Genomic DNA, 15,541 nt, shown 5'->3' on the forward strand with positions numbered 1-15,541 from the left:
CATTATGAAGCAAGCAACATCCATCAATCATCTCTTTCACCAAAGAAAAATAGCTGCAGGAAAGGAGCTTGCAAATGCTAATAATGCAATTTCTCATATTTTAAACATATTTTTCCCAGTACTCAGAACAGCACACAAGCAAAAAGCCTGACAAAAATCTTCCTTTCCAAAAGCATTTCTGGTATTCTTGCTCTGTTTTTTGGGCTAACAATTGACCCCCTAGAGTATTCCTTTTCCCAGGATCCAGTTGTGTCGCCAAGAGCTTGTACTGCACATAGACCATGCAGGACCTCCAGCCTTCTGCTGTGAGAAGTTAACAGTAGTTAACTCCAGGGCTCTTACCTCCTCCGGACTGGCTGCCCAGACTCATTATCACTGCCACCTGATGGGTTCCGTCGTCGAGAGTAAGGAAACTTTGGTGATTTATTGCGGTCACTGGGAGAATTATACAGCCCACTAGGGTTAAAAAGGAAGAGAAAACAGTCAGATTTAAAACTTCAAAGACATTTAAGCCAGCTAACACAAGTTCAGCCTACAAATATGAGAAAGCTCACACACACACACACTTATATACATATTCAGCTACACATACGTGTGTGTGTGTAATGTAAATACAAATGTTGCTGCCTTCCAGCAATAAATATTTTACAGTGAACCTTGAAAATGTAGGAGAGAAACCTCTTAGCATTGCCAAGCCAACAGCTCTAAGCTTACAAAATGCAGAAACAAGTACATTCTTTTTTTAACCATAAAAAAATTTCCGTGCTTTTGTAAGCATTATCCAATCCAGAGCTAGGCATTCAAATGCAGCTCCATTTTTTGTTTTCCATATAAACAAGTATGGAAACAGTGTTCTTGTCATGACATATATCTTCATCATACACTTAATGTTTGGGACTGTGAAACAGTTTTGTTTCTAGCTCTCTGATGTTAATTCATGCAAACCTCTGTCAATGGTATGGAGGTGTTTAAAGCTTCAATTTATGTACTAAAGTCTCAGTGGGATCTGATGAATTGAGCTGCTACTGGATTAGATGTAAACTATCAAATGCCTGCATGGATTACAGTGTGATACCTTCTTACAGAAGTGTTAGGTCCTCTTCCAAATAGAGCCAGCAATGGAGTACATATCACTCTAAGGTGGTCTACTGATGATGTTCCACAACGTTTTGAAAGAAGGATGCTAAACTCAACCACACATCTTTATCAAATATTGCTTAGATGTTTGTACAACTATGTGGTAAATAAGATATTATCACCAAATTCCAACTAAGATACTCCTTTCTCCTTTCCTAAAATCCTCTGGACTTCAAATTTGATGCGTTCTTCATCTGCTTCTGCAAACTGCTGCTTACAGCACTGCTCTGCACAGTTAAAAAGTTGCTACAGTTCATCACAATGAGAATTATAATTAGAAGCTGTGAAAGCCTTTGTGCAATATACAGTCTGCTTATGTGTCTAAAATTGCATAGTCCTTTAGAATAGTTGGACTTGCAAAAATTCAATCCTACCTGTCTTTGGCTCCTAAGGCATCAAACTTTCTGCTATCCTGAGAACAATTTTAACACTGGAACCATAACATGACAAGCTAACACCACTTCTTTAGAAATCACAAATAAACTCCCTATCCTAGCACAAGAATATTTGCACACTGCCTTCTCCTTACTTTGAAAACTCTTGATGTTTACAGAAGGAGCACAAAAGGTAAACCATCATAGTGCCCCAAAAGACACATGATAATACAGAACTGAATCATTATATAAAAGCAGGACTGTAGTGGGTTACACTTAAAGTGCCATCTGGTTCAGTGTTCTGTTTTCAACAGTGGCCATGAGCAACCACCTACAGGAAGCAAAAAGTTGAGCCTGTATATCAGCTTCCCAGTGCCTTTTCTGTTCCCCACTATTTGCAGTCCAGGGGATTTACTCAGCGAGTTGTTGTACCTCTATCTTCAGAAGCCCTTGGGAACTTCTCGTCCATGGCTCACCTACATTTTCCCTGGAATCCACTAATTTCCAGCATCTTTTGTAAAGGAGAACCATGGGTCCCCTACTCACAGGAAGTTACTACTTTCTCAATGCCTTTAAACCACCTCCAACAGCTCCATCTGAAGATCCCAAGTTCTTCTGATGGAAAAATACAATATTTATCTCTTTATCCTTTCTCTGTACCACTCATGGATTTCTAGATCACATTCCCTGAAATTATCTCATTTCCAGGCTGAAGGAAGAGTCCTGCCTGGCCTATGTTGTTGCTCCTTGTACAGATTTCCTGCACAGCCACACCTTTGATTACCCTTGCTGCCTCCCTCAAAGCTGCTTCCTTTTCCTGAGATAAGGACATCAGAACTGCTCTCACAATTTATGGAGAAAATATGTGATCCACAAATTTATGTAATATCATAATGCTGTTCTAATTGCTAATAATTGCTAATAATTGTTAGCTTCTCCTCTCTTCACACTTACTGACTCAAAATCATCTACCACCTAGTGACTTGTCACTCAAACTTCACTGGTCTTTCTGCCACTCTTCACAGACCACTTTCACTCTCACTATCCCAACCAATTCTGTCCCATCACTAAACTTTATCACTCCTTTACCAGGCCTTTGACAAATACACTCAATAGAAGAGGTCTGTGAAAATATCCTGGTGGAAAGTCACTGGTGACTGCCACAGAATCACAGAATTGTCACAGCTGGAAAAGATCTCTAAGATCATGGTCACCCCACTGACCACTTCCTCCTACACCTTATTGCCTAATTTTAACTGTTTATTTATCCATGACAGGAGTTATCTTCTTCTGTGAAATATAGAATTATTTTGACCCTATTAACACATCAATACATTATATCAATATCCTTCAACCTATTGCCATAGCATGATATTTACCATTGCACAATACCTAAGATATCATGCGCTGCCTTACCTCTGTGGGCCATTTTCCTCCCATGGTGCACTTGTTTTACTTCTTTGGGTTTCTGGACTGTTTTCATTTTTCATCTTTTTAAAGCTAAACAAAAGTACAGACATATGGATATATTTTATTTTTTTAAAAAACCCATTGCATACAGATCACATGTTCTCTCCCTCATACCACTTAAAAATTAATCTTAAAGATATATAGTCATTACAAAGATCCACCCTGGCATATAGCTAGCTGGCTGCTATGTGAAATAGGGCAAACAGCTGCTATGTTGCAAAATCTCTCCTAGAAAGAGAGACTGGAAGGAAAAACAAACAAACAAACAAACAAACAAACAAACAAACAAACAAGAAGACCTGAAAACCAGCTCTATAAGCTCATAATTATGGCAGCACTGAGTCAGTAAAAAGGTCAATCTTGTCTCGGAATAAACAAGAACGGATGCTTAAGCAAAGCTTAACAATGGGACAAATATACAATATGCTCTCACAGTCTTCCACAATGTGCAGTTAATGGATCATTGAACCAGAGGCTTTATCAGCTTTTATTCAACATAGCTCTCAATGGAACTCTCTTCCATGGATTTACTTAAACACCTCTTTTTTACTTTTTGGCATAAATAATTCCTGGCATCAGTATGTTCCAGTATTTAACCGTGGCACAACCATTCTATTTTATTTCAAAATGTCCATCCTGTGTTCCCCACTAACTCTGTGTTTATAGAAAGAAAAAAAGCATTATGAATGATGTTTTCCTAATTGCAAACTCCATCCCATAATTCTTTTTTTAAATCCACTTTTAACAACTGTCTCATCTCTTTCCCAATTGAAAGAATCTCAGACTACTTAATCTCTCCTAGAACAGGAGTCACCACATACCTGTGATTATCCTTACTCTATTTCTCTACCATTTTTCCAGGCCTACAGTACCTTCTTTAAGATGGAGGCAATTAAGGCAGGAGTGGTAGATATTAAAAACATGACAGACCACAGGTTCACAGAGATATCATTCTCATTCCTTTCCCAGTAACTACTTATGTTTTCTGTTCACTAGACACTGAGCATAGATCTGACAACATGGAAGATCCATCTTCACTGACTGGTACAACATAAGTACCAGGACAGTCAAGATGGTGTTAAGACCATCTTAAGACCTGGCTTAAGACATGTATCACTTTTTGTAACCAGTCTCCTATTGTGCCTGCATGAGACGGAGGGAAAAAGAGCTGGTTGTTCCAATTCTTCCTTTACTCCTACCATTCTCACACTGTCAGGTTTTACAGCTTCCAACTCATTAATGCTCCTAGATAGCCTACTCATGGCCACTCCAAGTGCTGGAACGTGGCTTCCATCTAAGCACGCTTTTGCACCCATCTTCTGGCTAATGCCTAGCCATGCTATTCCTGCATCATATCTTTCCCAAGTGCAACTTAAGCAGATTAAAAAAAAGAAAAAAGAAGTTTACAGATGCTTACAGGGAGGAAGATATAAGCCAGAGTTCTTTGCTCAGAGCAGGAGGTGACAGACTTAGCTTTAGGAAGAAATTGTGGCTGCTTAAGTCACTAATCCACTTTTAACCTCAGCCTTTGGTTACTACAGGCCACCGAGTTAATAATGTAATGAACAAAAAGCAAAGCTATGGTAAGTCAGCAAGAAAAAAAAATGTATGACACTGTATCAAGTAAATAATTTTCTTAATACTGCATACATTATTTATTGACTCATATCTGTGTACAATCTATTACCAGGTTTAAAATATGTGCTTACTACAGACTAAGCAAGTAACTCGGGTAAATCTGTTTCTGTCCTATATTGCAAAAAGCAATTTGGTTTGCACAGCTTAAACTTCTAAACAACATTGTGATGGAAGTTCAGCTTAAAAAAATTGAATAGTGCTCTCAAATCCTGAAAAAGAAAGAGAGCAAGCAAAATTATTGTGGGAGGTGAAGTCAGTGCATTAAATTCCTAAGGCATTATTCATCCAGAGCAGATGCACACTTAACATGTAGAAAGCTAGAGTATGGCAGCTCTTCAGATATTAGCATTATCTCCAGGAATGCAGTTCCAAAAGAGACTGAGTAAATTCAAAGTATTTGAAAAGGCTAGGATCTCAATTTCACATGAGATTACTGCTGTTGGGTGTTCTTATGGTTTACCTTGAATTTATACCACTTACGCAGAAGTGATCAACTATGTTTTTCAGGCAGCTGGCAAAAGTCTCAGAATCAGCAGCCTTGGTTTTGGTGGGGGACTTCAACCTACTGTACATCAGCTGGAGCAACAACTCAGCCACAAGCAGGCAGGCTAGGAAGACAACTTCTTAACACAGCTGGTAAGCGAGCCTACCAGGGGAGGTGGCTTGCTGGACCTGCTGTTCACTGACAGGGAAGGATGTGGAGGTCAGAGGCCACCTTGGGATCAGCAACCATGAAATGGTTAAATTCCTGATACTTAGTGAAATAAGAAGAAGGGTCACCAAAACCTCCACTACCAACTTCCGAAGGACAGACTTCAGCCTGTTTAGAAAACTGGTTAAGAGAGTCCCTTGGGAGTCAGTTCTGAGGGGCAAAGGGGTTCAGGAAGGCTGGATGCTCTTCAAGAAGGAAGTCTTCAAAGCACAGGAGCAGCTGTCCCTGTGTGTCGTAAAACAAACTACTGGGGAAGACAATCAGCTTGGCTGAACAGGGAGCTTTTGCTGGGACTCAGGGACGAAAAGGGAGTCTACTAGCTTTGGAAGGAAGGCCAGGCAGAGAGCTTGTGAGGACATACAGAAAGAAAATGAGAAGGGCAAAAGCCCAGCGGGAGCTCATTCTGGCCTCTACCATAAAGGACAATTAAAAAAGGTTTTACAAACACATTAACAGCAAAAAGAGAACCAGGGAGAATCTTCATCCCTTATTGGATGAGGAAGGGAACGTGGCAACCAGGAATAAAGAAAAGGCTGAAATACTCAATGCCTTCTTTGCCTACATCTTTAATAGTCAGACCAGCTGCCCTCAGGATATTTGACCTTCTGAGATGGAATATAAGGATGGAGAGCAGAACAACCCCCCCACAATCCATGAGGATGCAGTCAGAGACCTGCTGCTGTACCCAGACTCAGAAGTCTATGGGGGCTGGTGGGATTCACCCAGGGGTACTGAGAGAGCTGGCAGAGGAGATCGCCAGGCCTCTCTCTATCATCTACCAACAGTCCTGGATAACAGGGGAGATCCCAGACAACTGGAGGCTTGCCAGTGAGACTTCTATCTACAAGAAAGGCCCAAATAATGGTCCTGGGAACTACAGGCCCACCAGCCTGACCTCAGTACCAGGGAAAATCATAGAGAGGCTCATCTTGAGAGCTCTCACATGGCAAGTGCAGGAGAGCCATGGGATCAGGCCCAGCCAGCAGGGTTCAGGAAGCGCAGGTCCTGTTTGACTAACCTGATCTCTTTCTATTATCAGGTGACCCACCTGGTGGATGAGGGAAGAGCTGTGGATGTTGTCTACCTGGACTTTGGAAGGGCCTTTGACACCATCTCTCACAGCATTCTCCTAGAGAAGCTGGTGGCTCATGGCACAGACAGGTGCACTCTCAGCTGGGAAAAAAACTGGCTGGCTGGTCAAGCAGAGAGTTGTAGTGAATGGGGTTGGATCCAGCTGGTGGCTGGTCACCATTGCTGTCCCCAGGGCTCAGTTTTGGTCCAGTCTTGTTCCATATCTTTATTAATCACCCAGATGAAGGGATTGAGTGTCTCCTAGGTAAGTTTGAAGGTCACACTAAGCTGGGAGGAAGTGTCGATTTGCTTGAGGGAAGGAAGGCTCTGCAGAGACCTGGACAGACTGGATCGATGGGCCAAGGCCAGTTGTATGAGGTTTAATAAGACCAAGTGCTGGGTCCTGCACTTGGGCCACAACAACCCGAGGCAAAGCTGCAGGCTTGGGGATGAGTGGTTGGAAAGCTCCACGGTGGAGAAGGGCCTGGGGGTGCTGGTTGACAGCCAACTTAACATGAGCCAGCAGGTGGCCAAGAAGGCCAACAGCATCCTGGCCTGCATCAAGAATAGTGTGGCCAGCAGGAGCAGAGAGGTGACCGTGCCCCTGTACTCAGCACTGGTGAGGCTGCACCTTGAACACTGTGTGCAGTGTTCAAGTCAAGTGACAGGAAGGATGTCGAGCTGCTGGAGTGTGACCAGAGGAGAGGTACCAGGCTGGTGAAGGGTCTGGAGAAGAAGCCCAATGAGGAGAGGCTGAGGGAATTGGGGATGTTTAATCTGAAGAAGAGGAGGCTGAGGGGACCCCCCATTGCTCTCTACAACTACCTGAAAGGAGGCTGTAGGGAGGTGGGAGTCCTCTTCTCTCAAGTGAATAATGACAGGATGAGAGGAAAAGGCCTGAAGCTGCACCAGGGGAAGTTTAGACTGGATATTAGAAAGAATTTCTTTACCAAAAGAGTGGTTGGACAGTGGAACAGGCTGGCCCGGGAGGGGGGGGGATTCCTGGAAGTATTTAAAAGAAATGTAGATACAGTGTTTAGTGACATGATTTAAGCACTGAAAGGGTAAATCAGGTTATGGTATGGGGTTTAGGTTATGGCTGGACTTGATGATCTTCAACGTCCCTTCCAAGAAGGATGACTCTATTCTATGATTATGTGTATCTCAACAGTGAATGAAATGTTAAAACTATGAAAACTCAGCTTGTAAGAGCTGCTGAAAGATGCCTTGCAAGCATGACTGGCAATTAATGCATAAATTTTGCAGGATGGAGTAAACTACCAAACTTGTAATGATTCACGAAGTCTGTGTACCGCCTGTCAAGTATACCAAGCCTGGCAGACATGAAAGGTGTTACATGTGCAGATAGATGGGGGGTGGGGGGGATGATCAATTTCTGAATAGAAAGCATGCAAGAAAAAAATATTTCCAATACTTTTTTTTTTTTTCTTCTGGAAGTGACAAACACTGTTTATACCATGAGTCAGTAAGAATCTGCCTGTGAATTGTTCTTCATCTGTCAAGGTAAGAAACTAAACTAAGCAACCTTAAAGCTGCCATCTGAGAGCCCCGTATTTTGGTTCTTGCTCTACAAGCTGCCTATCCAGTTCTTTTTAACAGTTCACTGCTAAAAATCTATACATCTGGAACACAAGCTGTAGTGAAGGGCTTCCATACCTTCCCAATACAATCATGTCTGGAATCACTATCAAATAAGGGTACCTATTCCTTTATACCTTTCTCCTAACAAATCACAGAATGACAGAATAGTTTAGGGTTGGCAGGAGCCTCTGGGGTTCATCTGGTCCTACCCTCTGCTAAAGCAAGGCCACATAGAGCAGGTATTTATAGACCTTTGTGTTGCTTTCTGCTCAAGAGTCTAGCTTCAGCACTACCAAGCAGCAAAATAATAAACTTTCTATTAACCCATAATCAGTATTATCTTCTGAGGGCTAGAAGACTGGATTTTATTTCACTCTAATTGAGGAAGTAATTAAACTCAGCTCTTCTTTTGGGGGGCAACTGTCCTAAATATAAGGCAATAGGAAACACCATCCACCAAATATTTGCAGAAAATCTTTGGGGCTTTTTTCCAGAGGTCAGTCCAGACACCTATTATGTGAAGCTCACAGCTTCAATAGAGAGATAAGGCCAGAGCTATGCAGCCCCAAAAAACTTATCAGGGTTACTGGGCATACAGAAACATTCAGACAATTAAGCAAAAAAGTTAGTTGCTGAGTATTTGACTCATTGTTTTGTAAAATCACTTTTTTGATTCAGGCAGCCAAATCCCTCCTAAATTTGAAGGGTAGGCATATAAATCCCTTTCTGAATCTGAGCCTCACCTTTTTCTCTCAAATATGCTTGGGTGTTGGCCTCTTCTCCGAAGTGAGTAAAGATAGGACCAGAGCAAATGGCTTGAAGTTGTGGCAGGGGAGGTTCAGATTAGATACTAGGAAGAATTAATATACTGAAAGAGTGGTCAGGCACTGGAACAGCTGGCCCAGGAAGGTGGTTGAGTCACCATCCCTGGAGGTATTCAAAAGCGTGTAGATTTGGTACTTCAGGACATGCTCCAGTGGCCAGGGTTGTGGTACGTTGTTTGTTGGTTGTTTTTTTGTTGTTGTTGTTTTGGTTTTATTTTTTTGGTTTTGGGTTGACAATTGGACTCAGTGACCTTAAAGGTCCTTTCCAATTATGACAATTTTTGTGATTCTGTGACCTTTGTCAGCAGAAGATCAGACAGTCCTGAACTCAAGGGCAGGATAAACTACGACTAATGATTGCTAAATGTGTTCCAATGCAAAACACAACCTTTTAAGAGCTGGAACTGCTTGTCTACATACCTTTTCACAGGGGAAGGTGCAATAATTTTGGTAGTTCCTTCATTTTCCCCATTTGTTGTAATCTGGCTCACATTCTTAGATCCTGGGGAAGAAAGAAAAAAAGAAAAAAAAAAAGCACAAATATAACAGTCCTGTAGCATACATGTTTGTGCACCTATTCAGCATGAACACAGTGCAGCCTGTTCGGTATTGTATTATATTATATATATATATACATATATATAATTATACACAAAACATCTAGTACACGCTCTACTTACTAAGGGTATGTAAGGATCACACTCCTGTGTCTTGTCCTTATTTCTCGTTATAATACATTACAAGAAAGTTTAACATGGGGGGCATTCATTACTCTTTCTCATGAGGAGTTCTTAAGAGAGTTTGAAGCTGTTGTTCTCAACAGGGTATCACGTGCCTCTGCACCCAGAAGGGAATTCCCAGTTCAGTCACCAGTGAGCAGAACGGTGTGAGGAAAATACAGGCTATGAAAAACCTTGGGTATCTCTAGTGTAGTAACTATGCCTCTAAAACATTCATTAGGTTAGAAGGTAAAGCAAGAATAATATGTCTGTTCTAAGAAACCATTTCAAACTGATATCCTAAGTTATGATCAGGAAAATAACTGCTGTAAGTCCATGGATTTAAAAACTAATGATGTAAATAGAGGGAGACAATAAAGAGTAAAACTCTGACAAACACACTTAGGCATTGGTTTCAATTAGTTAGAAACTTTTATCAATACTTGAAAATTACCTGCCTGGTTTCAGTTCTGTGCCCAATACTCTTTCTGCTTTGATCCTGCACTTCTCACACTGTTGGCACATAAGCCATGAAAGGCTAAGGAAGCAGGAGAAAAATGTACTTTCCCCTTTCTGAGCTTAAAAGAAACAGATTTGTGTATTCATAGTTAAAAAGGGCCAAGGGAATCTGGACATTTCATAGTGGGTCACCGTCAAAGCGGCATACTAAGATTATGCTCTACAAACATATACAGCTGTATGTATATACATATACAAGTGTGTGTGTGTATATATGTATATACATGTATATATATACACACATATATATGTATACACACATATATACACATATATATGTACATATACAGTTATATGTCAACACAAATACTTGAGATATGCTAAGGTACCTTGTCTGGCCATCAATTGCCTTTTCCACAGGTTAAATCTGCTACTCTTTGCAGATGCCTCATACACGGTAGAGAGTCTCATGTGGCATGAGTAGCTTTTGCTTAAGCAACTCAGCTAAGCCCTTTATGTTTTTGACCTTACCACTTTCAATGATGTAGTTTACTCCTTTCCTACTTCATTTTTCAGACTAATACCTAGCAGGGGAGGAGAGCAGTACAATATATACTCCTTTAAAGAACTTTTTGTTGTTTATGCAAGCATTAGCACTAGGAAGAATTTTTAATATTCTGAATAACAAAATGCAGAACAGGCACAGATTCACAGCCAGAAAGGAAAGTAAAGTTTTGGCATTCTGAATGAATCCTCTATTTTGTACAACAAGAGACAACGATCTCTCCAGACAGTCCAAAACACTGAACATCTCTCCATACACTTATTTTCTGGTTTGAAGGGTGAACAAATAGCTACACTGTCATCATGATCTAATTGGTAAAAAGACAGAATACTAACAAAAAACTTTTTGGAATTAATGTAGATGAGAAAATGATCAGAAAAAGAATCACCAGTCTTCACCAAGACAACAACAGAGTGCTACAGAAATTCTTCCTCTGACCTCTAAAAAGAGAAGGACGCCTAGAGTAAAAAAATAACAAGTAAAAATGACAGCACATAAAAACACAAAGCAGAAATTTCTTGCCTTTAAGAAAGGTACTGGAAGCGAAATGAACGTAGAATAAGTCAAAGTGTTAAACTAGAAGGATATCTCACGGTTTCTAAACATATTTATGTGCATGCAGGTACATTCAGCCTGCCTTTCCTCAGCCATCAAGAATGTAAGCACTCATGTTCCAAAACATGTCATAGCTGTGAAAGAACTGCCAGAAAAAGAGCCAAGGGTCAAGTGCCACAAATGCAATAGCCACCTCCAGAACTGACTCTTTGCTATGGCAATAGCCTTACCAGTCTGCTGACACCCAATTGTCTCTGGGTGTCCGGTGACGGGGGCTTATGAGACACAGAGTCAGCCCACTCAAATTCAGAAGGTCTGTAACGCCTTTGCAACTCCTTCAGCGCCCTGCATGAAGGCTACTGCTGCAGAGCCCACATGGGGCACCTTCAGCTTTTGAAGCAATCATTATTAGTAAATCCTTAAAAAAGAAGCATCTTCTTCTCACTCTGGTGTTCCCTGGATACCCATCAACTATTTTAACAAGTACTTAGTGGAAAGAAAACCAATGAAAAGACAACACGCTAGTGACTATAGCACACAGGAAGAATCTACACAGAAACAAAAAATATGTTTCTAATGAGACAAGAACTTGTTTTAGCCATGTTTGCCTCCACCACTGATCATAATGAGGACCTTTACTTTGCTTTTCTAAAGGTCTTGCTGTACAATTCTTTTGTACAAATAACTAGCTTAATTGGGAGCTTTCTGTCCACACTTACAGAAACTGTAATCATACTACTTAAACATGTCCCACATCATGTATATTTTATTAATTCCAGTTCTATACTACCAACATACACCCCTGCATGGCACAGTATCCCTAATATGAAAGAGTAGACTCCATAAAAGTTATCCCTCAAATACTTACCTATAGCACTGTTTCTTGTATGTCCAGGTAACAGGGTTCCCAAAAACACCTTACATAGCCAGAAACATTTAACAACTCCCTTGCAGCAGGTTTTCCTGATTGCTTACCTTTTGTCAGGTAAGTTACTCTCAGCACTCACTGCACTGAAATTTTCCAAAAAGGTGAACTCAATTCCCTTTTACAGCCATCTTGACACTGAATTGTGCCTTCATTTTAAATAACTATTACATTTTTTAAAACTTCATACGTCTAAAACCTCAGGAGCCTGGCCAGATAATTAGCTTGTCATGCCTGTTTCTTATCAACTAAAGCCATTTCACTGACATTATCTGGAAGTATTCAGTATTTAAATCTAGTAATGAGAGCAGAAGATGGTGTGATCAAAAGGAAAATACGCAGTAAGAGCTTGTGCTTTGCACTGTGTGTTACTCAGAGTCTACAAAAATTAACGGACTTCCATACGTCTACACTACCATAGCCTACTCTGTGATAATGTTTATTTCTCACAGTGGTCACATCCATCCTTTAACAAAACCTAGGATTTAAAATAAACTTCAAATTGTAAAGCTTGAAGTAAATAATAAGTAAAGAGATAAAACTACCCCAAGTTTAATTTTCTAAAATTTAATTTTCAAATCCAATCCCATAACTTTCTGCGAAAAAGTTTCGTGACTTTGAATGTGCCAGAGCAACAGTTCCAGCTTCACTGACTGAGGCTCATGAAGCAGGGTGACAATAGGCTTCTGTGGTAATAAGTAAGTTAGACAAGGCAGGGACGGTGACTGCCTGTGATTACTTACTCACAGATAGTACTGTAATTTTAATACCTACTCCCAATTAACCTCCTAGCTTTTAAATCAGAATGGCAGCACTTATTTTACACTAGTTTATACAGCTACCCAATGTGCAAAACCAGGACAAACCAAGTCCTCAGCTACTAAATAACAACATACCCTAAGCAATGTGTTTTCCACCACTGAATAAACTCAGATTCACAGCAACAGGTCTGGTCACATCAATGTTTGCCCAGAGAGGACATTCTTAAGGAGCTTTTAGTGTGCAGCATTCAGCCAAAAGAACAATGGATGCTTTCACCCTACGTGCTGTTCTGAAAGCTGAACTTTCAGTCTTGCCCTAAGAAGGCAAGACAGAGTAATGAGAGATCCTGTTGCATGTTTGAGTTTATCAGAACAAAATGCAACTGTAATGCTCTCTCAGTTGAAATGAAACGGAGAATAAGCAAACAAAACAAGCTACACATACCTAACATACAAGACTTCACAGAACAAAACAAAAAAAAAACTCCTCCACTGAACACTAACTTGAATGTCAACATAAATATACAACCAGAAAAAACCATGCATTTATATTAAAACATTAATCACATAGCCATTGAAATCTCCTGGTCTGATTCTTCCCCTAACCCTAGAACAACTGAGATATGAAACATTTTAAGCAAGTGACAAAAGAGAGGTTACTGGATTTTAAACCACTGTAGGAAAATAATCTCCCATTCTAAAGCCAAACTTGCCTGCACTGTCTACCCTATCCGAGCAACCAGTTGATGGTAGTGGCTTTCATACAAGAATGCTAGTTTTCCTCTATTCACAGTATCACCTCCTTCAATACCTCTCTTAAAGAACAAATACTTTTACTGAAAACATAAAAGTAATTATTTTTTGGCATCTACTCCAATTCTTAACCCCAAGTTGACTGAGTGGCTGCAGTCCTAATGACTTTTGCATACTTTATTAGAACAATGAGACAAAGAAACTTCATTAGTTGCTCAGCTCTGCAAAAGACAGCTAACCTCTACCTTCAGGCAACAGGAAATAAAAAATAAAAATAAAAATTTTTTAAAAAGCAAAAAAACCCCAAGCCACCACAACTGCTCGTAACAACAGAATATGTATACAAAAAGAAGGAACAAAGAAAAACATTTTAACAAGATGCCACAGGCGTCTGTGATGGAGACAAGGCAGACAGCACATGCTACAGACATGCATTAGCTTTGGTTCAACTAATTGCCCCCAAAACCACTGCTGTGGCTGGGGTCATTACTGGCACCAACAGATGAAAACCAGAATGGCTACTTGAACCAGCTGCAGAGTGGAAGCTTTTCATACACTGCACTTTGCAATCTTAAGAAAAGGAAAAAAAGTAAAGAAGCAGATGAGGAAAGATGCTGAATTCAAAGAAGGTGAAGGGAAGTTACCACGTAAGAACTACTGATAAATCGTTACTGATTTTGGGAAAATAAATAGAACTCTGGTTTTTCATTCCAAAAAGCTAAATTATAAGCTATGTCCAACTGGATCCTAATTTAAGTGGCATTCTGAAGAAAACATCTTAAAAAAGACACGAAACATGCAAGCTAAAATCATCCTGTTAAAAAAGTTGAAGAAGGCATATTTAATCCAATTACACCACAGTAGGTACACAAAATCAAGAACTAAGGACTAGCCATCAATTCGAGTTTTTGGCATAATCTCATTATGCAAAAGGAATATTTATTTTAAGAAATATAAGATTACTGTGCTGGTTTGGTGGGATTCTTGGTAGTAGGGGAAAGACTTCAGGAGTGGCTCCTGTAAGAAGCTGAGAAGCTCTCTTTGTTCCAAGCCCAGCCAAGGAGCCATTAGAGGGACAACAGATGCACCTCTGCGATTAACACACAAAAGAACTGAGATAAGACCTGAATCCTGAGCTGCAAGCAGCTCTGGACCTCGTGGGAAGCAGGGAAGGACTGCAAGGAGTCCTTCTTCTTGAGGAGGAAGGAGCAGCAGGAACCACCAACCTGTGAACTGACTCTAAACCCCATCCCCTGTCCCCCTGTGCTGCTGGGGGGAAGGAAGGAGAGAAACCAGGAACAAAGGAATTTGGGCCCAGGAAGAAGGGAAGGGTGGGGTAACATATGCAAGCCCTGCTCTGTGTGTTGTCCATGTCATGTGTGTGTTTGATTAGAGTGAAATTAAATTATTGTCTTTCCCCAAGTTGAGTCTGCTTTGCCCTGTTTTGCCCAGGACCTTAATCGGTGAAGAATCCTCCTTGTCATTTGTCTCAACCCAAAAGCTTCTAATTGGGCTTTGTCCTCCCCATCCCAGAGTGTGTGTGGGGGGGGGGAGTTGAATGAGTGGCCAAGTGGCTGCTTCTTTCTTGTCGTGTTAGGCCATAACAATGACAATTATTTCCTCAAACACTTCAGTCAGGGTAAGTTTAAGTACTGGTGTTTACACCACTGCGCTCAAAGATAAAAATTATTCTGCAAAAGTAGAACCTATATTAGATCAGTATTTTTAAACAAGTGGTACTTAAAATATATAAATCAGACTTCATTTATTCTGTGAAATGGACTTTTTTTTTCAACAACAATTTAGGTGAAAACAGTTGATTTATCCTAGTGACCTGGTGTCTGACACATGGAGGAGAGCATCAGTTTGCTCTCATCACCTGAAGGCCCACTTAAATGGAGAGTACTGGATGTTTACAACTATGAATACCCATATAATATTTTTTTTTTAATAGAGTAAAATTATTTTCACTTATA

The 15,541-nt window shown here is 40.4% G+C and overlaps 1 protein-coding gene across 1 annotated transcript in view; it reads right to left on the reverse strand.

Annotated features, from left to right (window-relative positions):
- The window catches only part of EPB41L4A (erythrocyte membrane protein band 4.1 like 4A), a 146,576-nt gene that overhangs the window by 21,711 nt on the left and 109,324 nt on the right, over positions 1-15,541 (reverse strand). The window contains 3 exon segments of the mRNA XM_010007238.1: positions 343-456; positions 2,928-3,011; positions 9,249-9,330. Of these exon segments, the coding sequence (XP_010005540.1) occupies positions 343-456; positions 2,928-3,011; positions 9,249-9,330 (280 nt within the window).

This window comes from Chaetura pelagica, unplaced genomic scaffold (genome assembly GCF_000747805.2).
Source record: "Chaetura pelagica isolate M959 unplaced genomic scaffold, ChaPel_1.0 scaffold40, whole genome shotgun sequence".
Taxonomy (NCBI): Eukaryota; Metazoa; Chordata; class Aves; order Apodiformes; family Apodidae; genus Chaetura; species Chaetura pelagica.